Here is a 24,889-nt window from a genome sequence, read left to right as displayed (position 1 = left end):
GAGATATCACTTCACATATAGAATGGCTATTATCAAAAAGACAAGAAATAACAAGGGTGGCAAGGATGTGGAGAAAAGGGAACACTTGTACTCTATTGGTGGAAATGTAAATTGGTGTTGCCATTATAGAAAATAGTATGGAGGTTCCTCAAGAAATTAAAAATAGAGCTACCATATGATCCAGCAATTCTACTTCTGAGTATTTATTCAAAGAAAATGAAAATACTAATTCAAAGTGGTATGTGTACCTTCATGTTTATTGCAGCATTATTTACTATAGCCAAGGTGTGGAAGCAACCTAAGTGTCCATCAAAAGATGAATGAATAAAGAAAATGTTGTATAGACCCACAATGGAATATTATTCATCCATAAAAAGAAGAAAATCTTGTCATTAGTGACATCATGGATGTATGGACCTTAAGGGCATTATGCTTAGTGAAATAAGTCAGGCAGAGAAAGATAAATACCACTAGATTTCACTTGTATGTGGAATCTAGACAAAATGAAACCAAGCTCATAGATACAGAGAACAGATTGGTGATGGCCAGAGGTCGGGGGAGGGGTGAAATGGGTAAAGGTGGTCAAAAAGTATAATCTATCAGTTGTAAAATACATAAGTCACGAGGATATAGTGTACAGCAGGCTGACTATAGTTAACAATACTGTGTTGTGTATTTGAAAGTTGGTGAGAGTAGATCTTAAAAGTACTCGCCATAAGAAAAACAATTTGGAACTCTGTGTGGTGATGGATGTAAACTAGACTTCATAGTCAAATCATTATGTTGTACACCTGAAACTAATATAATGTTATATTATGTTATTTTAATGTTCTATTAATTATATTAAAGTTAATTATAAACTTCATTTTAAAAGTACTAATGTACTTTTAAGGACTGAAATATAAAATATCTAATATTTAAAATCTTGAGGGACTCAGGAAAAGAATGGAGATGATGGGAGGAAGGGTTGGTGAACTGGAAGATAGATCAAGGGAAATGATCCAGTTTAAAGAACATGGAGAAAAAAGATTGGAAAAAAAGAATAGAATTTTAGGGGTCTGTGGGAAAATACCCAAAGATCTAACAGTAGGTCACATTTTTTTTTCTGGACTCCCAGGACAGAAGAAAGAGATTGGGGCAGAAAAATATTTGAAGAAATAATGGCCAAAAACTTCCAAAGTTTAGTGAAGGACATAAATTTATAAATTTAAGTACCTTAGTGAGTACCAAAAGGAAAAACTCAAAGAAAAGCATGCATTTATATATTGTTCTCAAACTGCTAAAAACCAAGGACAAAGAAAAACTAGTGAAACAGCTAGAGAAAAACACTTGGCATATAGGAGAACAATGAAACAATGTAGGCAAGAAAAGTTGAAGCGAGAGACAGTGGAACATCATTAAAGTGTTGAAAGAAAAGAATTGTCAACTTAGAATTCTATAGCCAGGGAATATGCCCTTCAGCAACAAAAGAAAAATACATATTCCAGTGAAGGAAAGCAACAAGAATTTCATACCCTGGATTTGCAGAGTGAGTTTCCCAAAAGAAGAACCTGACATTCAGTCTATTGTTATCAACTTTGTTAGATATAGTTCATCCTTCCAGCCCCTCATAACTCAGTCCTGATGATCTGTTCCAGCATATTCGCCATAATACTCAGATTATTAACACCTCTACATCATATATCTATATCTTTATTTAAATCATGATAAAACTGTTTAGTTGGACAGGATCAAGACAAATATCTGAGGTATATGGGTAAAAAACTCGTATTTTACCTCTAAATTACTAGTTTCTGCTTTTTGTAATCCATCTTTTTCCCATACTATCAAATTTAATATCATAAAGCTAATCTTCCAGTATTTCATCTGTACTTCACAATTCCTCAGCCATCTCTAACAAAACATATTCTGTCTCTTTATCTGTACAGATTTCTCAGCACTTGTGGATAGAGACTAAGGGTTAGGAAATTTGCAATCATTTAGAGTGGTTCAGTGCAATTGTAAAAAAAAAAAAGAAAAAAGAAAAAAAATTTAATTACCAGTTAACTTACAAACAGTTCTTCAGTATTTGCTATTGAGTAGATTGTGAAAAATAAATGAGGTTTAATGCCTTACTTGTTACATGTTATTAAGAAATGGAAAAACTTTTCAAACAAAACACTTCAGTGGTAAATTCTGGAGCCATAATTAGAATTCTGGACTTTTAGAAGCAATTCAGTCCGTATGTATTGAGTCAGAAAAGGAATTCTATCTACTAGACTGTGACTTCTGTCTGGTTGTTAACTACATCAAGTTGAGGATTAAAATTTAAATATATATATATATATATATATATATAAAACACCAGATGATGATGCCAAAGAGTTTATTTCTTTGAAAGCAGAAACTATTTTTATCACTTTTCTGTGTCCTCTCCCAGACCATCCAAAGTGCTAGACACATGGCAGTTTGATTTTTGAGTTGATTTTTTTTTTAATTATTGGAAATCACCTATTGATGATAAAAGTCCTATTAAAGGCTTAAATTGGTGTGAAATGAAGCAGAAGACCATCCTAATTGAATTCATGAATACCTTAAATCGTCTCATTCTATACGAATTAACACACAGAAAGATTGGAAAGACCATTCCACCATTTCTTTAACTGAAGCATACAGCAAACCACATATCAGAAGCACTTTTATTGTACTTCTGTACTTTTGTTGTACATTGTCATTTTATAAAAAGACCCTCTTCACGATGGCTAGCCTCAGTTTCAGAACTGAAATTTGGCAGGCACATAGATGAGGAAAATGCTTTTTTATTATGTTGTTTTGTTTCTGGCATAGACCTCAGGTTTTGATAGTCCCATCATATTTTAATCATTGTCGGTTGAGTTCTTCCAAAGCCTATATTATCCTATGATTGGAAACATTTAAGTTAAAAAAAACTTGATGGAAAATTCTCATAAATTATTCATCAAAAAGATAATAACCTATTAAATACAATTAAACTTTGAATTAATCTACAGACATTTCCAAAGTGTCTGATATTTTTAAACCATGTACCTTCATCACGTTCCTGATAAAATTTGATCTAGAAGTGCTCTTAATTTGAATCTGACAGTTGCCTTTGCATTCTTTGTAGAGAGTCTGCATAGGGTAGTGGTTAAGAGCATAGGCTTTATAGAAAAACCTCTTAAATAAAATAAAGACAATACTGGCTCAAGGATTATTTTAAGAGAGTGCTTTAAATAAGTTAAATATTCAGTAGGTGGTAGCTATTATTACTATGTATGAAAAATAAATATATTTCTCATATACTCATATGAAAATACCAAAGAGTTGCTGGCATAGCCTACAATGTGAGATGGTTTTATTTACTTTACAAACAACTGCTTACTTTTTTTTCCCTCAATTTTGATAAATTAACCATATTTTCAAGATACTTTCATTCATTGATATAAAAAAAAAGTAACATTGAAAACCATCTGAAATGCTGTGTGCAATGTGAGGCAAGAAATGAAGGCAGAAAATTGGTATATTTAATTATTAACAATATTATTTAGAAGTCACCATTGTGAATAAAGATTTACTAATATACATAATGTTTAGAACCTAAAATAATAACCTAGCTAAGAATCCCCTATATTTCATTCTTCAGTTAAGAAAGAAGTCTCTTCCACCAGTGAATGCTAAGAATATCCTAAGGCTTTTCAACTAGAGGGACCTCTTTAAACAAACAAACAAATGAAAAAAAATTTGATTTCTCAGATGTCATTAAAGTCATTTTGCTATCTGATAAATTTAAGAAATACAAAATAATTTTTAAAACTATAAATGCAGTAGTGTTTTTAAATTATAAAATTGTATTAACAAAAGCACCTACTGATATGTGAAAAAAAATAGTATAGTAGTAAACGTGTATGAGACATATTTATTTCCTCTGCAGGGAGTGCTTGGTGCTAATGTGGGTCCAGCTCCCTGCCTCCACACAAAGGTCCCCATCAGGCACTCATCCAGTTAAATTGAATGTACCTCTTTCTGTTTCTTCCATGTACTCCACAAAGCACGACATGGAGGGGAAAACTTATAGGAGGTTGAGAGAGGGCATAGGAATGTAGCACAAAAATATGACTTTAGTTCACACTTCACCATATATTAAGCCCCCAAGAAATTGTCAGGTCATCATTAGCTCCTAGAAGGAGATTTAAATAACCCACTGTGCTTATTGTTAAGGAGATTTTTAATGAGTTAGTGGGAGAAGTCTGGAGAGGTGGAGAGGACTACCACAGAAGAGTAAATAAACATGGTCTCAGGAAGAGGACAGCAATTACAGATCAAGTCTCCAGGTGGAAGAAATGGTGACCAAGGATTCGTTCCAAGAAGGAGTACAAGTAATTATGTTACAAATTCAGTCTAGCTCCAGTTGGAGAAAAAAGGAGTAAGAAAATGTAGTAAGCATCTAATTGTGTAACATGATCTGAGAGGTGAGATAAAGTCAAAGTTTTCGAAGTGGAGCATTAAGATATTGGATGTAACAAACAGAACGTAACACATATATTCCTGATGCAGTGATGTGCTTGAGAAGATCAGCTCTAGCAGAAAGATGCCTTCGAACAGCTTAGAGTTCAGGGAAAACACCTAGGACAGACCTTGGAAATAGACCCCAAGATACATCTTTTTTACCCTGCAGTGGGCTTTTTATTGTTTGGTTACAATAAGAAACATTGCAATAGGTAAGATAAATTACTTAAATCTTAGGAAGTTAGGAAGACTTCTGGTTTTTATATTGCATTATAAATAATGATTCAGCAAATACTTATGAAGTACTTTCAAAGAACTAGGCACTATGAATATATAGCTCATTTAATTAGTCATTTGATAACTGTTTATTGAGTATTCACTATATGCCAAGTACTGTGTTAGGGACAGGACTCCTATAAAAGAAAAGAATGCTGTAAGGAAGACATAGCTATGAAAAGAAAGAAACGAATAAGGTAAAGGAAAGCCCAATCTCAAGTGAGGATTTAAAATTTTTAATTGGGGATTCAGAAACATACTGAAAGCTTAGGAAGAAAGAAATGAGGGTGGGGTTAAGGTAGTAGGGTACAGTAACCAATGGAGCAAAACCCAAAGCAAACATGGGGGGAGGGGAAGTATGGAACAAGACATGGATTTTCCTTTTAAATAATTTCTTATCTCATAAGGAAGCTGACACATATATAAAACCATTTTTAAACATAGAAAATGATAAGCATTTTAACAGGAAATCTAGAATATATAAAATTCTGAGTTAGTCTGAGGAAAAAAAGTCAAATTTGGATGACTTCACATCATCTGAGCACAGTAAAAATATTAGCCAGAATTCTAAAAAAAGTGGTAGTGCTGCCTGACTTCAATCCACCGTGAATAAAAACATCCTCTGGGTGACACAAGGAAACTTCTCATTGTTTGAGCCTCAGACTCAAGATGGAGCCTCAGACTAAGAACTCTGTAACCCCAAGCCTTATGACTCTTCAAGTCAAAGTGTTAAATCTTTGTGAAGGTCTAAAACACAACCAGAGTAAAATTTCTGGGGTAAGATGGACAAGTAGGAGCTATTGAATCATTTTAAAATAAAATTTAATTCACATAAACATAAGGGCAAACAGTAAAATGAGAAGTGTTGATGAAAAGACACCTAGTGATCTCTTTAATAAATTAGATGAGATCTTTAAGGAGCAGGATACAGTACCAGTAAGAAGAGGAAAAAGAAAAAGTGTTGATAAGACAGCTGCTATAGGGGGAGAAAGGATTCTCTTAAAAAGAAATCCATGTCTGCACTTAACAGCCGCGGAGGACAGACTAAGTGTGCTGCTCAGATCGAATGCATCCCTGACTTAAATTGTTCTATTATTCTGAAAACAACAGGATATTCAAGGATCTTGTCAGACAGTAATTGGAAACAGAAGCCCAAACCTTTAATTGCTAAATGCTTGGTGAAGGCTGGTATACAAAATACTTTTTCCCTTCTGTGATTGGGAGTTTATTCCTCAGTGGACTGCTTGAGTGTTTTGAGAAGGAAAGTGACAGGATCAAAGCAGCTTTACAGGAAGGTTAAATGCAACAGTGATATACAGGATGAATGAAGGAATGAAGTGGGAAGACTGGAGCATAAAAAAGTAATTAAAATCCAATTATAAGTTAGGAAATAAAGATCTGTGGTGACAGATGAACTAGGGCAAAAAGGGAGGATATTGATCTTGGTACATACTTGGATTTGAAAATCAATGACAAAGGAGACACTGGAGAAATGAAATTGTATCATTTAATGCAATTTTAACAAGTTGAAAAAATCTGTTTTGGAGTGGTGAGGAAAGATAGAAGATAGATTTTGGTTAGAGTATAAGGTACTTGTAACACTCTACAGGTCACTAGGCTGAGATCCTAAGGATGAATTACAGATTCTTATTTGGGAGTCATCAGTGGTTCTCAACTGGGGTCAGTTTTGCTCCCCAGGGGACATTAGCAATGGCTGGGGACATTTCTGGTGTCACAGCTGGGAGGATGGTGCTATTGCAGTCTGGTAGGTGGAGGTCAGTAATGCTGTTAAACATCCTCAATGCACAGAACAGCCCCTACAACAAAGAATCATTTGGCCCCAAATGCCACTAGTGCCAAGATTGAGAATCCCTGCTCATAAATGTCATAGTACATTAGGCATATCTTGTCCAGTCAATGCATGTAGTGTATTCTTGTTCAATTTATAGAAAATAAAAATAGTAACAAGCATTTATTGAATCTTAGTCTATTTCAGGCACTATACTCACATTACATGGTTTATTTAATTTTTTGAATGCTTTGAGACAGATATCACCTTTATCCTCATTTAACAGGTTAGGAAACTGATCCACAGAAAAGTTATCTACCAAAAGCCACATAGCTGGAAATTTGGAGGCCCAGACTGCAACCAAAAAGTCCTTTTCCAGAACCATGATTCTAACCACTAAGATGAAACATACAATGATTATAGGTATGGTATCCTCAAGCCCAGTGCCCAATGGTAGAAAAGAGAGAGAATTACACAGAGCAAAAACACTTTTCTCCCTTCATTTTTCTCACACACATACACACACACACACAAATCAACTCTCAAATATTAATAGCAATGCTTTTTTCTGTATCACAGAAAATTCCATTGTGCCATTGATACATTTCAGAGCTCCTCCTGGGGGAGGGTTTCACGTGGGACAGGGATACCTTGAGCACCATCTAAAGCAGCAGGTTTGACAATCTTAGCGTTTTGACATGTGGGTGTGTCCAGATGTATTTTATCTAATTTGCGAATAATAATAAAGAGCCAGACTTTCCTAATGACATAATTTTTACCATGTAAATTAGAACGGAATAAAAGTCCTCTAATAATATATGTCATGTTTTCTTACTTTCCAATATGCTTTTCTGAATGCCAAAGAAAGATAAAATTAAAGCTAACGACATTGGGGGTGTCACTGGATGTTTACATGTGAATGGCGCTGTGATTCAGAATATAAAAATATTTGTTGGAAATTACTGATTTAATAGTTAGAATGTATTCACCAAGAGAACCATTTAATTCCTCAATTGTGACTTTCAAATCATCCACTTAAATATAAATTACACAAGCATTTCTCATTTTATCAAACTAGATATGCATAGTTTTTTAGTACAATTTGTTCTCCATTTGGTCACAAAGCTAGAACCCATTTCTCTGAAGTACAGTGGTTTCCAAATTTTTAAGACAGTGTACTCATTCTTCAAATTTATTAAGAAATAAAAATATCCATAAGGAAAAAGTTGAAGAGAGACATTCTGAAACCATGATAGGGGAGCAGGGGTGTTAGGATAAACTAGAGAGAGGGAGTCCAGAGATCTACTCATTTGGCATCATTGATCTACCCATCAGGCAGCAACTTAGGCAACTTTGGGAGCCCCACAGAACACAACTGTAAAAGGATTATCCAATATATTTTAGGATAATTTAGATAATAAAATTATTATAACTCTAAAGTCTTATAAGTATATTAAACTTGTAGGTCTAATTGATATTTTTCTGTTTGAAAATGTGATATTATATAATATGCATTTACATGTCATTAAATGCTACATCTCATGTGCTAAACTTGAATTATTTATTTTCAAGTGGTGTACAGTCTCCTGAGGCACTCAGTTTCTGTCTCTGCCTGTGGGTTATATTCATCTCTTGACCATTTCTGTCAAAAATGCAAATTTAGCTAGTGGGAACATGCTATAAAGCACAGGAAGCTTAGCTCAGTGCTATGTGATGACCTAGATGGGTGGGAGGGAGGTCCAAGAGAGAGGGAATATATATATATACATATAGCTGACTCACTTCATTGTACAGCAGAAACTAACACAACATTGTAAAGCAATTATACTCCAATAAAAAATGCAAATTTAGTTTTTACTATAAAAAGCTAGAGCCAATCACATTTAATGGACTTTTAAATGTAGTTCTCTGACACAACACTTAATTTAAGATGGACAGTTTTACTCTTTTAAACTGTATTTTGGGATTATTTTTGAGCAATGATGTATTTCTTTTGACTGTTCTCTTATTTTCTGATAAACAGTGACTGTAATAAATCTTGATCCTGCCTTTGGTCTAGATATTTAGTAGCTGTGTACTTGTTTTCTATAATAGTGATGCACATTAATATTTACAACCGTTTTCCTTTGCAGCATCTCCCAGATGGCTCCACGCCCAGTGCACATGTTGAATTTTATCTTTTATCATATCCCAGTGCAGTTCGGAGGAGGAAAACAAAATCTGTTCCAAAATGTACCGACCCCACTTACAATGAAATTGTAAGTATGAGTCAACTCTTGTCCAGTCGTTTTCTATTTTTCTTACCATTTTTCAGTTTAACCAAATATGGAAAATTTACAGTAATTGGCAGCATTATTCCATAAAGGGAAGTCATTTCCCAAAATAGCCACTGTCTGCCGATCACAGTTCTTGATGCTATAGGAACTGGAAAATACAGATACTGCTTTCAAAGTGCTTATGAACCAAGTTTCAAATTGTGGCTAGCCTCCAGCGAGAGCCCAAGACTTTACAGCATTTGTTTCACCTACTAACATTATCCCTGACTCTACCTTATTTTCTCTAACAAGTTTTTCTTTACCTGCTTTTCCTTACCTAGTAACTTTATCATAGTCTAACCTGTGTATAGCAATAAACTTTATAAAATCTCTTTTGAAAAACTGAAAAATATAAAGAAGTACAAATTATATTGAATTTATATTATATATAGCTCTCTAATTCATTTGTAGTATATGATTTGAACATCTGATCCCCTAATTCTTTCTAAGGCAAACCCTACATTTATTCTCTTGATTCCATCCTTTCCCGTCTCCTCTGTACCTTGCTCACTTAATTATTTGCTCACCTTTTCTTAAGGCTGTCTCATCCACTGGATCCTCAACTCAGAAATCTTAAAAAAACAAAACAAACTCTTCAAGTCAGCCTTTCTAAAGCATCCAAATTTTCTTTCCCTCGCTATCACCTCCAAACTTTTGCAAAATTAACACATTTCCTGCTCTCAGTTCATCACTTCCTTCTCACCCTTTAATCCTTTGCAATGTGGATTCTGACCTTGACTGATGCTGTTTTATTCAAATGGCATCAAAAGACTCCTAATTGCTCAATCCAATGAGCCATCAGGCTCTCCTCTCCAGAACAGTTAGACGGCAGCACTGTTAACTGCTTCCTCTTTCTTTACACCTCCGTTTTGCTTAAGTTCTACCTTTTCTCTTTTTTTAATCAACATAATTTTTATTGGAGTATAGTTGCTTTACAGTGTTGTGTTAGTTTCTGCTGTACAGCAAAGTGAATCAGCTATAGGTATTACATATATCCCCTATTTTTTGGATTTCCTTCCCATTTAGGTCACCACAGAGCACTGAGTAGAGTTCCCTGTGTTATACAGTAGGTTCTCATTAGTTATCTATTTTATACATAGTAGTGTATACGTGTCAGTCCCATCCTCCCAGTTCACCCACCTGTCCTTACCCGCCTTGGTGTCCATATGTTTGTTCTCTACATCAGTGTCTCTATTTCTGCGTTGCAAATAAGTTCATCTGTACCATTTTTCTAGATTCCACATATAAGCAATATTATACAGTATTTGTTTTTCTCTTTCGGACTTATTCATTGAGTTCTACCTTTTCTTAATTCCCTTCTGTCTTCTCTAACCACTCTCTCATTTTCCTTCATTGCCATTCTTCCTCTGAAAATATTTATTTGCTGGAGTTCCATGACCTACCCTCATCTCTTGATATATACACTCAAAAGTATCTTATGTATCTACAGATTTTCATTTATCACTTGTAGGTTGCATCTGAATTTATTCCTCAAGCCCTGGCTTCTCTCCCAAGCTTTAAACCTGTACTTCTACCTGATTATTAAAGAGCCCCTTTAGGATGCCTCCTACGCACTTTTAAATCAGGCTTTCCTCCTCTGTTTGCCATCTCCTCGGAAGAAACTTTCTAATGACGTCACCCTCTCCCTCACTCCCAAGTCCAGTTAATCCCCAAGTTTTGTCAGTTCTACTTGTGCAGCCACCTGCCTCTTCAATCCATCTTCTCCTCTGTGTCCCATCGCTACTTCTTTGAAGGCCTTGCAACTTTGGCTAATGTAAGAGCCTCCTATCTTGTGTTTTTCAATTAAATCATTCAAATTTCTATCTAAGGTGTCAAAAACTACTCATATTATTCTCCTACCTTTTTTCAAATGTTCCTTATTGCCTACTGAATAATATCCAAAATCCCAAGTGTGGCATTCACAGCCTTTCAAATTTGACTCAGTAATTTTCCTGAGCTGTCTCTGGAGCAATATCATCCTTATATACTTTTTCAAAAAATTTTTTTGTTTTGAGGTAATTGTAGATTCACAAGCAGTTGGAAGAAATAATATATAGAGAATTCAGATACCTTTCAACCACTTTCCTGCAATGGTAACACTTTGCCTGACTACTGACAATATCACTACCAGGAAATTGACATTGATACGATCCACTGTCCCTATTCCGATTTCTCCAGCTTTACATGTGTTCTTATGTATATGTGTGCATGTTTAGTTCTGTGCATTTATATCACACGTGTAGGTTTGTGTGATCATCCCCACAGTCAAGGTACAGAACATTACCTCACGGTGATTCCTGGTGCTACCCTGTTATAGCTGCAGACACTCTTCTCCCTCTAACGCCCCATCCCCAAACCCTGGCAACTATTAATCTATTCTCTATCTCTATAACTTTGTCATTTCAAATGTTATGTAAATGGAATCATACAGTTTGTTACATTTTCACTTACCATAGTTCCCTAGAGATCCATCGAAGTAGCTGCATGTATCAATAGTTTGTTCATTTTCACTGCTAAGTAGTAGTCATGGCATGGAGATATGACAGTTTCTTTAACTGTTTACCAATTAAAGGACATCTGGGTTATTTCTGGCTTGGGGCTATTGCACACAAAGCTGCTGTGCTGGCTTCCCTGGTGGCGCAGTGGTTGAGAGTCTGCCTGCCGATGCAGGGGACACAGGTTCGTGCCCCGGTCCGGGAAGATCCCACATGCTGTGGAGCGACTGGGCCCGTAAGCCATGGCCACTGAGCCTGCGTGTCCGGAGCCTGTGCTCCGCGACGGGAGAGGCCACAGCAGTGAGAGGCCCACGTACCGCAAAAAAAAAAAAAAAAAAAAAAAAAAAGCTGCTGTGCACATTGATATATAGGTTTTTGTGTAAACATAAGTTGTAATTTCTCTAAGCAAATGCTCAAGATGTAATTACTAGGGTATATGATAATGCTGTACCTAGTTTTTCAAGAGACTGTCAAACTCCTTTTCTATACCATTTTACACTCCCACCAGCAATGTTTGTGCCAATTTCTCTACATCTTTGCCAGCATTTAGTGTTATCACTGTATTTAATTTTAGTTCTTTTGAAAGGTATAGAGTGATAGCTCATCGTGGTTTTAATTTGCATTTATCTAGTAGCTAATGATGCTGAATTGTTTTCATGTGCTTATTTACCATCTGCATACCCTCTTTCATGAAATGTCTCTTCATGCCTTTGTTCATTTTCTAATTAGATAGTTTGCATTTTTACTCATTTTTACTGTTGGCTTTTGAGATTCTTTATATACTATGGATAACGGTCCTTTGTCAGATGTGTGGTTTGCAAATATTTTCTCCCAGTCTGTAGTCTGACTTTTCCTCCTTTTCTCACGGTTTTTCGTAGAGTAAAAATTTTCAATTTTGATGAAACCCAGTTTATCAATTTTTTTTTCTTTTGTAGACTGCATATTTGGTGGCAAGTCTAAGAACTCTTCACCTAGCACTAAGTTCTAAAGATTTTCTCCTATATTTTTTCTAAATGTTTTATAGTTTTATATTTTACATCTAAGTCCATTATTCATTTTTAGTTGATTTTTGAAGGAAGTGTGAGGTTTAGGTTGAGGTTCACTTTTTTTGCCTATGAATGCCAGTTATTTCAGCACCATTTATTGAAAAAGCAGTTCTTCCTATGTTAAATGTCTTTTACACCTTTGACAAAAATAAGGAACGTTTGTTTGCTCATGCCCTTCCACTGCCCCATACTTAGTCATATTCTCAAGTCACATCAGACAGCTTGTCACTCCCTGAATAATCCCTATGACCTCTGTGATAGAGCTCATGTAGCTGTTCACCCTCCTGCCCTTCTCTGCCAACTTTGAGATTTACCTCAAATATGGACTCTGTGAACCAGTCTCTCTTCCCTGTCTCTTAACGCCACATTTACCATCTCTTATTTATTCCTACACAGACTTTTTTCTTCTAGTGCATTGAAAACTTCTTGAGGACAAGGAAAATGTCTTAGCTTTCTCAGTATCTTTGAAACTTAGCTACTTCTAAAAAGATTTGTGGGATTAAATATTTGGGATAGTTTTATAAATGACACTTTATGTGTACGTGTATAAAATGTAAAACTATCAAACATTTATATATATTCAAATAATAGATACTTTAGTAAGGAAATATATTTTGACATTTTATTATTTGTCATGATGTCAACAGCTAGAGGTATATACCTCCCAACTATATATCCCTAGTTTCCATACGTTCTGGGCATAAGACCCCCCTACATCAATATCAAGAAACTTCTCAGACTGCATGCTGTACTTCAGCATTTGTATCTAAGGAAACACATAATGATGAAAAGCCACTAACAATCCAGGAGTTTAAATAAATTTGTGTTTTATTTATCTCAAGCTATATGTACTATAAAAACCGGTAGTAAATGCACATGTGTGGAGATTATTTTATGATGCTTGCTGTGTCCATAAATTGTCTCACGGCTTGCAATAATTCTGAGTCCTCACACATTCATGGCCCATTGATTAGAAATCAATGCAATACTTTTCTCCATCAGCACATACTTGTAGCTTGGACACACAGTGTTTATACACTGAACACATTTAAAATTGTTTCGAAAACAATAGTTCAGGGCTCCCCTGGTGGCGCAGTGGTTGAGAGTCCACCTGCCGTTGCAGGGGACACAGGTTCGTGCCCCGGTCTGGGAAGATCCCACATGCCGCGCCACCAGGGAAGCCCGAACCATTGTTTTTTTAATGATTCATTAGAAATACAGATTCTATTTTAAAACAGAATTATATTGTTATAGTCAATGTATGTTTGTACACTGTATTCCTTTCTTTTTTTCTATTGAAGTATAGCCAGTTTACAATGTTCTGCGAATCTCTGCTGTACAGCAGTGACTCAGTTATACACATGTAGACATTCTTTTTTTTTATATTCTTTTCCATTATGGTTTATCACATGATATTGAATATAGTCCCCTGTACTATACAGTAGGACCTTATTGTTTATCCATTCTATATATAATAGTTTACATTGTATTCCTTTCTTAGATATTATCCTACTTAATTAAATTACCCTAAACAGTGTTTTTCTACTTGATGTGACAATTTCAGACCTACAAATTCAATGTTTGTCAGAAGGCAATGAAGACTTGACACATGCCTATGGGTAAAAAGTATTATAAAGTGAAATTAAAAGAGCTGTGCATTTTTGGTTCTGTTTATGTTAAGGCAGAATACATATTAAATCATTTGGTGAAAAGACTCAAAGAATATAATCATCTGTGTACTTCTCTAGCATTACCCACTAATTATTCATTGCATTGGAAGAAAAAGGCACTTATTTTTTTTAAACAACATTATGGATGCAGTTAAGCAATTAGAACAGATATATATATATCTTCTATAATGTACAATGATTACATGTTTATAAAACCTCGGTCACTTTCAGGAAAATAGCTTTTGCATAATGAAGCACAGGGGAAAAAAATCCATAAAGCAGTATAAACTTAGGAGTTCAAATGTTTGTATTTTAACCAGGAAGGCAATTAATTCCTGTCATTTATTAAAGAATTTCAGCTTGTTAAATACCTGGGAGACTCAGTATTGTGTACAACTGTTATCTCCAGTCAGGGAAGGCAAAATACCAAGAAACAGCTGTTCTTTTTGTGTGTATTTGATGGACCTTTTTCAGCTGTAATTCATTAGTGTTTACTGTGTATCAGGCTTTGTAATAAGGCTTATATTCATTATCTCAGTTATTCTTTCTCACAATGCCAGAAGGTAAATATTATCACCATATTCGAATGAGAAAACACATTCAGATGGCCCCCAACTTAGGATGGCTCAACCTGAAACTTTTTTTACTTTACGATGGTGCAAAAGAGATATACATTCAGTAGAAACCATACTTCAAGTTTTGAATTTTGCTCTTTTCCCAGGCAGGATACTCTTTCCTGATGCTGAGCCACAGCTCCCAGTCAGCCATGCAATCACAAGAGTAAACAGCCAATATGCTTACAACCATTTGGTACCCAGACAACCATTCTGTTTTTCACTTTCAGTACAGTATTCAATAAATTACATGAGACATTCGGAGCATGTTTAAGGTAGTTAGGCTAAGCTATGATGTTTGGTGGGTTAGGTATATTAAATGCATTTTCGGCTACAGTATTTTCAATTTACCATAGGTTTATCAGGATGTAACCCCATTGTAAATGGAGGAAGAACTGGAGTTGACAACAGATTTATATAAATATGAATCACTGATACTGATATGTTTCTAACAAAGTTACATCTTTAGCACTAATTTATATGATTCACAGAGTTCTTAAACCAGACTTTTCCAAAGGCCTAATGCTTAGAATTATTCCATTTTTCTTCACACACACTAACAAACACTTCAAGGGCCCTTTCGTCTACTTTCTCTGTAAAATAGGAGATAAGTTCATCTGCTGAACGTGTTGTGGGGAGGAAAATGGAGGATAATTTAGACAGTTCAAAATAACCACTGTAGAGAAAAGGAAAGGAGCTTACTCTGAAGTCCTGGGAAGATAAGCGTTCAGGAGACAAGAGTGGTTCACGGAGTCCACGCTGAGCATCCCTTTGCGATGAAAGATGAATTACATTGGTAGGCTTCTGAAATTTTTAAGGCAGCCCTTAAAATCCTTTACTATCCAGAGGAACTCAATAAATTAAATGGAATAATTTGAATAAGCTTTCCTAGAAATTTAAAAGGTAATCTCCTGTCTGGAATGGGAGCAGGATTCTGGAAGAGTCGGTAGCCAGGAGATGTCACACGAAGCAGGGTAGACTGGATTAGCATATTATATTGTATCTCATTCCCTTGATTGAATTATTATTTACTTGATAAGTAAATCATTGTTCTGAGCAGCTAACAGATAGATTGATATTGAATGGAATTTCATTGATAAATTGATGGGTTCATAAACGGTAGGCAAATGCAGTACGATGGGCTAGAAATTGCATCCATACACACTGAGCAGGCCTTGCAGTCGAGTCCAAGGCCTTTCCTCTCAATTTGTTTCCTCTGATTCTGTTTTGCATACATAGAGAACACTTCTGTCTATCTTGTAGTTTAGCTGTAAAAAGCAAGCATGTTTGTATCATCATATGAAACTCCTCCAAATGTGTTATAAGGAGTTTCCTTGGCAACCATGTTGGATCTATACACAGCTCTCCCCTCCTTTGATGTATACCTAATTTCTTGATAGTACTACACTTTTAAAGCTTCTTTACCACTGCAGGCACCCAGTGGTAATGCCTGTGACTTATTTCTTGGATGTTATAAAACACAGTTGAACACCTCTCTTTTTTAAAAATAGTTACATGCCTAGTAAGTGAAAAAGAGAAAAACACAAAACTATACACACAACATAATTACAGCTCAGATTCTTAAAAAGTAATTATATATAGAAAACAAAAAACACATCAAAATGATTATCTCCTAATGGTAGAAACAGAAATTTTTCCTTTCTTTTTTATTCTTTTTTTGTTTCATCCCCATATTTTATTTAATGAGCATATATTTTCATAACTAAAAATTAAACAATTTTAAATAAAGTAACCATAGAGCGACTGACTGCTTCACATGTAGAAGGAAATACTGTACTACATTAAATTAACACACGGAAATCATGGAGATTGGTCTGCTTTCCTCATTAGCCTTCAACAAAGAAAGACAGTGTTCAAGGTCCCATGTTGCACAACAAATCCAAGGACAGTTGAAAGGTGACAGGTATTTAAATTTATTCCTAGAGAATGATTTACAGTCTTATTAAATTTGGGATAGACAATTTTTAATGCAATCAGAGTAAATTCTAAGCTTCTTAGAGAAATATTGTCGTTAAACTTCTTTACATTAGCAGAACCTTTAGCTCTTCAGAATTAGAGTTAGAAATGAAAGATTCTAACATTAACGTATCCATTCCAAGGTACAAGATATCAGTGTGCAAATATTTTTGTTAAAAGCAGTATTTTTTAAAAGATGCATTTAAGCGTATCTGATTTTTATTCTCTCCCTTTTTAGGTAGTATATGATGAAGTCACAGAGCTCCAAGGACATGTCTTAATGCTTATTGTAAAGAGCAAAACCACCTTTGTAGGAGCAATTAATATCCAACTCTGTAGTGTCCCACTCAAGGAAGAAAAATGGTATCCACTAGGAAACAGTATAATTTAAGCATTGCTATGAACATACGCATTCATTACTCGTATTTCTTTCACTTTGGGGCCTCTCTAGCACAAGATCAGGACATTTTTGTTATCAAAGATAGCATGGTGGGGACTTCCCTGGCGGTGCAGTGGTTAAGAATCCACCTGCCAATGCAGGGGACACGGGTTTGATCCGTGGTCCGGGAAGATCCCACATGCCACGGAGCAACTAAACCCATGCGCCACAGTTACTGAAGCCCGCGTGTCTGGAGCCTGTGCTCCGCAAAGAGAAGCCACCGCAATGAGAAACCCACACACCGCGATGAAGAGTAGCCCCCGCTTGCAGCAACTAGAGAAAGCCCTCTCGCAGCAACAAAGACCCAGCGCAGCCAAAAATAAATAAATTAAAAAAAAAAAAAAAGGTAGCATGATGGTGTACTAAGGACACAAAGAAAATAAATCAGAATCAGTCTTTTATAGTTAGTTATTCTCTACCTGTGTTTCATTGTTTTCTTAGAACCTTTTTTCCAATTGATTGTGTAAAATTCAATGTATAAAATTAAAAAAGGACATTTAATGGGTCTTTTAAATCAAACGTGTTCATGTTTTATGTGCCTACAGTTAAAAGCAATACTTTAAATGTATTTTCCAAAAAAAGACAAGCAAATAAATAAATCTTATCAATTACTTCAACACCTAAGTATATATGTAACAAATTTTTTAAATTTGAATTAAATATATATACCTACATATCCACTTATAATCTTATTTACTGAGGGGATTAGTAAGCTCTAGAAGAATGCTGTATTAATTTCTGTCAGAAGAAACAAACATAAATGCCTGAAATTCTTAAATCCAATTTTTGGAAGAAACTTTGTAGTTTTTCACCCTCTTCAGCACCAATCAATTCATCATCACTGGATTTCACCCAAACAGAGGCATTATCACATTTTAAACTTCATTATCCACTAATTCAAAGATCTCAAACTCTGCAACTCTCCCCTCTGATCAAAACCTATTCTCTGCACAACAAAAAGTTTTCTTACTTCTGAACCTACTTTCATATTCATCATGACCAGAGTAAACAATCCTGCAGATTTCCACCTGCAAAGTAGGTATAACTCAAGGCACTATGCCACATTCTTTAAGAGAATCAAATTGTTTTTTAAAAATTTCTTCCAATTAAATTACTAAAACCCTTGCTTTACTCAGTGTTTTCCTGTGTGTCGATAAAAAAGTAATTGAAGCTCTTTTTATATGGTCATCTGCATAATGATGTAAACATATAAAGGACTGTACACTTATTCACTGAAAATATTTGAGTGCCTGGTATGGGTTGATATAGTCTCGTTTCAAACACATGATCATGTGAGTCAAGTAAGCCATAATGCTCTGGGCAATGGTTCTATGTTTCAGGTCCACTCACTCTCCCTTTTCTAACAGATAGTGATTCCACACCCTTCTTTCTGCTGAAACCTCATCACCCTCTACTGTAATCCTCACTCTCAGCTGATTACTTTGTTTCCTACTTGGAAATTGGAATCAGTCAAAAGAAAACCTCTACATATTCCACTAGCACATCTACCTGCCCAGCAGATTCCATGTTCCTCCTTCCTACTTATTATCGTGGAAAAATGACCAAGCTTCTACCCAAAACCAATCTCTCAACTTGTACATTTGATCCCAGCCCCTCTCACCTACTCACAAACATTACTGAAACTCTCCTCTATTCAAAAGCATCATTTCTTTATTCTCTACTGGATAATTCACTTCGGCATACAACCGTGATGTTACACGGTTACATGATGGTACAACCATCATAAAAAACTTCTTGGCACCTCCATCTCCCTTCCAAATACTCATCCAATTGGCCTGATTTTCTTTATAGCAAAACTCTTCAAAACTGTTGTCTCTAATCTCTGCCTCCAGTTTCTCTCCTCTCATTTTCTCTCCTCTCATTTTCTCTCAGACCATTCCAAGCAGGTGTTTGTCCCAAACACTTCAACAGAACTGCTTTTGTCAAGGTCCCTTCTGACCTCCACATAGCTAAATCCAAAGGTCAATTTCCAGCCCTGATCTGGGCTTACCTGTCAGCAGTATTTGACACAATCAATAACTCTCTTTCTCAACACTCTTCATTTGGCTTCCAGAACACAACACCCTTTTGTGCTTTCCTTCTATATAACATCAGTCCCTCCTTCTCAGTCTTCTGTGAAGGAGGATCCCCTTTTCCACAGTCTCCAGTGTTGGAGTGTCCAGGACTTACTCCTTGGTCCTCTTCTCCATCAGCTTTCACTCCTTAGTGACCTCATCTATTTTGATGGCTTTAAATATCATCTGTATGCTGAGTATTCCCAGTTTCCCAGTTTTATAACTTCAGCCCAAGGAGTGGCCAAAATAGTGGAGTAGGTAGACTCTGAACTCAACTCCTCTCACAGGCACACCAAAATTATAACCACATACAGAGCAACTATTAATGAGAACAATCTGAAGACTCGCAGAAAATATCTATAACTAGAGCTATAAAGAAGGAATCACAATGAGATGAATAGGAGGAATGGACACACAGTATAGTCAACACCCACACCCATGGGTAGGTGACCCACAAGTGGGAGGATAATCACAGTTGTAGACATTCCCTCCAAAGATCAAAGAGTCTGAGCCCCACATCAAGCTCCCCAGACCAGGGGCCCTGCACTGGGAAGATGAGTCCCCCAAAACATCTGACTTTGAAGGCCAGCAGGACTTGTATTCAGGAGAACTGGAGGGCTGTAGGAAAGAGACTTTGCTCTTAAAGGGCCCACACAAACTCTCACATGCCCTGAGACCTAGAGCTGAAGCAGTGATTTGAAAGGATCCCAGGTCAGACCTACCAGTTGATCTTGGAGAGCCTCCTGGAAAGGCAAGCTATAACTGGAACACATCCTGGGGACATAGATGCTGGTGGCAGCCTTTGAGAGTTTGTACTATCACAAGGACACTGGTGCTGGCAAGAGCCATTTTGGAGTACTTCCTCTAGCTTATTAGCACCAGGACGTGGGCCCACCACCAGCAGCTGGCAGCCATGCACTAGGCAGAGCTGGCACCAGCCAGGTTGGGGGCCAGTCATGCCCACAAAAACTCTCACAGCAGGCGGCCCCACAACAACAGAAGGGCCCACTCAGCCCTCACAGGGGGCACTCCTAGAGTATATAGCTCTGGTGATAGAGGGGAGTGTGCTTCTGGACCCAATAGGATGTCTCCTACCTAAGGCCACTTTTCCAAGACCAGGAAATATATCTGACTTACCGAATCTGTAGAAATAAAACAGAGAGTCAGACAAAGTGAGGTGGCAGAGGAATATTTTTGAAATGAGGGAACAAGATAAAACCTTAGAAGAAGAGCCAAGTGAAGTAGAGATAAGCAATCAACCCAATAAAGAGTTCAAGGTAATGATTATAAACAACTCAAGTGAAGAATGGATGAACACAGTAAGAATTTCAACAAAGAGTTAGAAAATGTAAAAAACTAAACAGAACTGAAGAATACAATAATTGAAACAAAAAATACACTAGGAGGAATCAACAGTAGATTACATGATACAGAGGCACGAATCAATGAACTGGAAGACAGAGTAGTGGAACTCAATCAATGTGGTACACCACATTAACAAACTGAGGAATAAAAATCATATGATCATCTCAGTAGGTGTGGAAAAAGCTTTTGACACAATTCAACATCCATTTATGATAAAAAACGTTCAACAAAGTGGGTATAGAGGAAACATACCTCAACATAATAAAGACCATATATGACAAGCCCACAGCCAACATTACAGTAAAAGCTGAAAGCATTTTTTCTGAGATCAGGAACAAGACAAGGATGCCCATTCTCACCATTTTATTCAACATAATATTGGAAGTCCTAGCCACAACTAATCAGAAAAGACAAAGAAATAAAAGGAATCCAAATTGGAAAGAAAGAAGTAAAACTGTGACTGTTTGCAGTTAAGATGATGCTGTATATTGAAAATCCTAAAGATACCATCAAAAAACTATTAGAAAAAAAAAAAAAAACTATTAGAACTCATCAATGGATTCTCTAAAGTTGCAGGATACAAAATTAACATAGAGATCTGCTGCATTTCTATACACTAACAATGAACTATCAGAAAGAGAAATTAAGAAGACAATCCCATTTACAATTGCATCAAAATAATAAAATACCAAGGAATAAATCTTACCAAGGATGTAAAAGACCTGTACTCAGAAAACAATATGATATTGATGAAAGAAAGTGAAGATGACACAAACAAATGGAAAAATATATTGTGCTCATGGATTGGAAGATTTAATATTGTTAAAATAACCATATTACCCAAAGCAATCTACAGATTCAATGCAATTCCTATCAAAATACCAATGGCATTTTTCACAGAAGTAGAATAAATAATTTTAGAACTTGTTTGGAAACATAAAAGACCTTGAGTAGCCAAAATAATCTTGAGAAAAAAGAACAAAGCTGGAGGTATCGTGCTCTACAAAGCTACAGTAATCAAAATAGTATGGTAGTAGTGACTCAAAAAAACAAACAAAAAAAAAACCCCACATCAATCAATGGAACAGAATAGAGAGCCCTGAAATGAACCCACACTTATACGGGCAATTAATCTACAATGAAGGAGGCAAGAACATACAATGGGGAAAAGACAGCCTCTTCAATAAGTGGTGTTGGGAAAACTGGATAGCCACATGCAAAAGAATCAAGCTGGACTACTTTCTCATACCATGTACAAGGATAAACTCAAAATGGATTAAAGACTTAGTATAAGACCTAAAACCATAAATATCCTAGAAGAAAACATAGGTAGTATGCTCTTTGACATTGGTCTTAGGCTTACTGTTTTGAATCTGTCTCCTGAGGCAAGGGAAACAAAAGCAGAAGTAAACAAATGGGACTACATCAAATTAAAAAGGTTTTCACAGTGAAGGAACTATCAACAGAACAAAAAGGCCACCTACTGAATGGGAGAAGATATTTGCAAATGATGTATCGGATAAGGGGTTAAAATCCAAAATATACAAAGAACACATACAACTCAACACCATAAAAACAAACAACCCATTTAAAAAATGGTCAGAAGAACTTTTTTAAAGACGTTTTTCCCAAGAAGACATACAGATAGGCAAAAGACACATGAAAAGATGCTCAACATCACTAATCATCAGGGAAATTCAAATTAAAACCACAAAGGGGTATCACCTCACACGTGTCAGAATAGTTGCTATCAAAAAGACAACAAATAACAAGTGTGGGCAAGGATGTGGAAAAAGGGAACCTTCGTAGACTTGGTGGGAATGTAAATTGGTGCAGTCACTATGGAAAACAGTATGGAGGTTCCTCAAAAAATTAAAATAGAACTACACAATCCATCAATTCCACGTCTGGGTATATTCCAGAGAAAACAAAAACACTAATTAGAAAAGATATATGCACCCCTATGTTTATTTCAGCATTATTTACAATAATCAAGATACGGAAATAACCTAGGTGCCCAATCAGAGAATGAATAAAGAAGATGTGGTGTATACCTACAACGGAATATGACTCAGTCTAGAAAAATAATGAAATCTTGCCATTTGCAACAACATGGATGGACCTGGAGGGTATTATACTAAGTAAAATAAGTCAGACAGAGAAAGACAAATACCATACCGTGTGATTTTCACTTACATGTGGAATCTAACAAAGAAAATGAACAAACAAACGTAACAAAACAGAACAAACTCATAAAAACAGAGCAAATAGGCAGTTACCAGAGGGGAGGAAGTTGTGGGAAGAATGAAAGAGGTGAGGGAGATTAAAAGGTACAAACTTCCAGTCACAAAATAGATGAGTCACGGGTATGAAATGTACAGCATGAGGAATATAGCCAATTATAATACCTCTGTATAGTGACAGATGATAACTAAACATATCATGGTGATCGTTTTGTAATGTATAGAAGTATCGATCGAATCACTATGTTGTGCACCTGGAACTAATGTAGAGATCTAGGTCAATTACACCTCAACTTGAAAAAAGTATGTAGACACTAAAAGGAAATACATCAAAATGTTAACAGTGGTTATCTCTGTGGGTTGGGGATTACGGGTGATTGTTAATTTTCATACTTCTATGTGCTTCTAGTTGTCCACAATGAACATGTTTTGCTTGTAAAATTAGAAAGAAAACAATATCATTAAAATAAATATCATTTAAAAATAATAACTCCAGCCCAGAACCCCTCCCAAATTCTAGAGTTCCATATCCGACTACCTACACAGCATCCCCCTCGAATATCTATTATCTCAAGCTCAGTATGTTTAAAACTAGACTCCTGATCAGTTTTAAATAGCAAAAATCTTGAAGTCATCCTTGATACCCACTTCCTTGCTCATTCTCTGAGTATAATTCAGCCCATAAGAAACTCCTGTAGCTCTGCCTTCAAAACTTTTCCCAAATCCAACCACTTACCACTCTCCATCTGCTTCCTCTCTGGTTCAAGGTACTCCTATTAAATTTGTCCCAAATTACTACAATTACCTTCTCCTTGTTTCTGTTTACCCTGCCCTCCATACTGTCTATTCTCAACACAGAAATTGGAGTGATCTTGTCTCTCTTCTGCTCAAAACACTGCAGGGGCTTCTACTGCCAGAGTAAAAGCGCAAACCTTTAAAATAACCTAAAAAGCCCGATGTGATCTGGCCTCCCATCAGCCACCTCTCTGATTTTAACTCCCATTATATCCTCCTATACTCAAAACACTCAAGAAACAGTGGTCTCCTTTCCATTCCCTGAACATTCATTCCAGGCATGCTTCTTCCCTGAAATCTTTATCAGACAGCTCCTTCTTTCCAAAATGTGCTTTTGTCCCATACATCCACTTGCCTATTCTCTCACCTCTTTCAAGTCTTGGTCAAATGTTTCCATCTCTGACAGGCCTGCCTGGACCACTCTGTGTCATATTGTAGCCTGCCCTGTCCCCAGACACATGCCAGATCCTTCCCACTCTGCTCTACTTTTTTTTCTTATATACTTATCACCTTTGAACATTCTATATGGTTTACTGATTTATTTTGCTTATTATTTATGTTTAGTATTCTTTCACTAAAACACAGGGCTCTAAAGAAGTTTCGTTCACTGACAGTACAGCATTGGATCGAGGCAAGAGGAGTCCTTGCCCTGGTGCCCTCTCCTTGGAGAATCCTACTTCCTCCAGCTGTGACTCAGCCACACCCAAAGGCCTTATTCTAGACCACATTCTAGGTACACATGACCCCTGAATTCCCTGCCTGAACAGCGTTTGCAGGCCTTCTAAGGGTTCGCTGACCTGAAGTCAGACACCATCACCGGGGAGAACAATGCCTAGGCTCCAGTGGTGGCCGAGGGCAGGCTGCTTGCAGTGTATATGCATGTAGCTCGAATGTGTCAGCTGGGATGTCCACAAGCGTGCAGGAAGCCACTGACAGTGCAGGAAGGGCCCAGGGGTGGGAAGAAAAAGCAGGGCATATAGAGCGCTCCAGGAGAGGAGACAGCCCTCTTTAGGTCACCATAATCCAACGTGGATCTCCAAGACATCCAAGAATTCTCAATTAAAAGCTGTCCTTCCAGGTGTTTATGAAGGAGAACAAATCATGTTGTATTTAATGGCTTCTTAGCTTTATTTATAACTTTTAAATTTAGGCAGATGGTATGTAGGTGTTATGGATTGAACTGTGTCCTCCAAATTTATAAGTCCTAACCACCTGTAACCTCAAAATGTGACTTTATTTGGAAATAGGGTCACTGTAGATGTAGTTAGTTAAGATGAGGTCATACTA

The 24,889-nt window shown here is 36.4% G+C and overlaps 1 protein-coding gene across 7 annotated transcripts in view; it reads left to right on the top strand.

Annotated features, from left to right (window-relative positions):
• Positions 1–17,610, top strand: part of PIK3C2G (phosphatidylinositol-4-phosphate 3-kinase catalytic subunit type 2 gamma) — a 360,629-nt gene extending 343,019 nt beyond the window's left edge. For all 7 annotated transcript variants that reach the window (XM_060166784.1, XM_060166785.1, XM_060166781.1 and 4 more), the window contains 2 exons: positions 8,701–8,826; positions 16,924–17,610. In XM_060166784.1, the coding sequence (XP_060022767.1) occupies positions 8,701–8,826; positions 16,924–17,076 (279 nt within the window). In that variant the 3' untranslated portion in view covers positions 17,077–17,610. The remainder of the gene's footprint in view (positions 1–8,700; positions 8,827–16,923) is intronic.
• Positions 17,611–24,889: the final 7,279 nt, after the last annotated feature.

This window comes from Lagenorhynchus albirostris, chromosome 11, assembly GCF_949774975.1.
Source record: "Lagenorhynchus albirostris chromosome 11, mLagAlb1.1, whole genome shotgun sequence".
NCBI classification, from domain to species: Eukaryota; Metazoa; Chordata; class Mammalia; order Artiodactyla; family Delphinidae; genus Lagenorhynchus; species Lagenorhynchus albirostris.
This window is presented reverse-complemented; position numbering and strand designations above follow the sequence as displayed.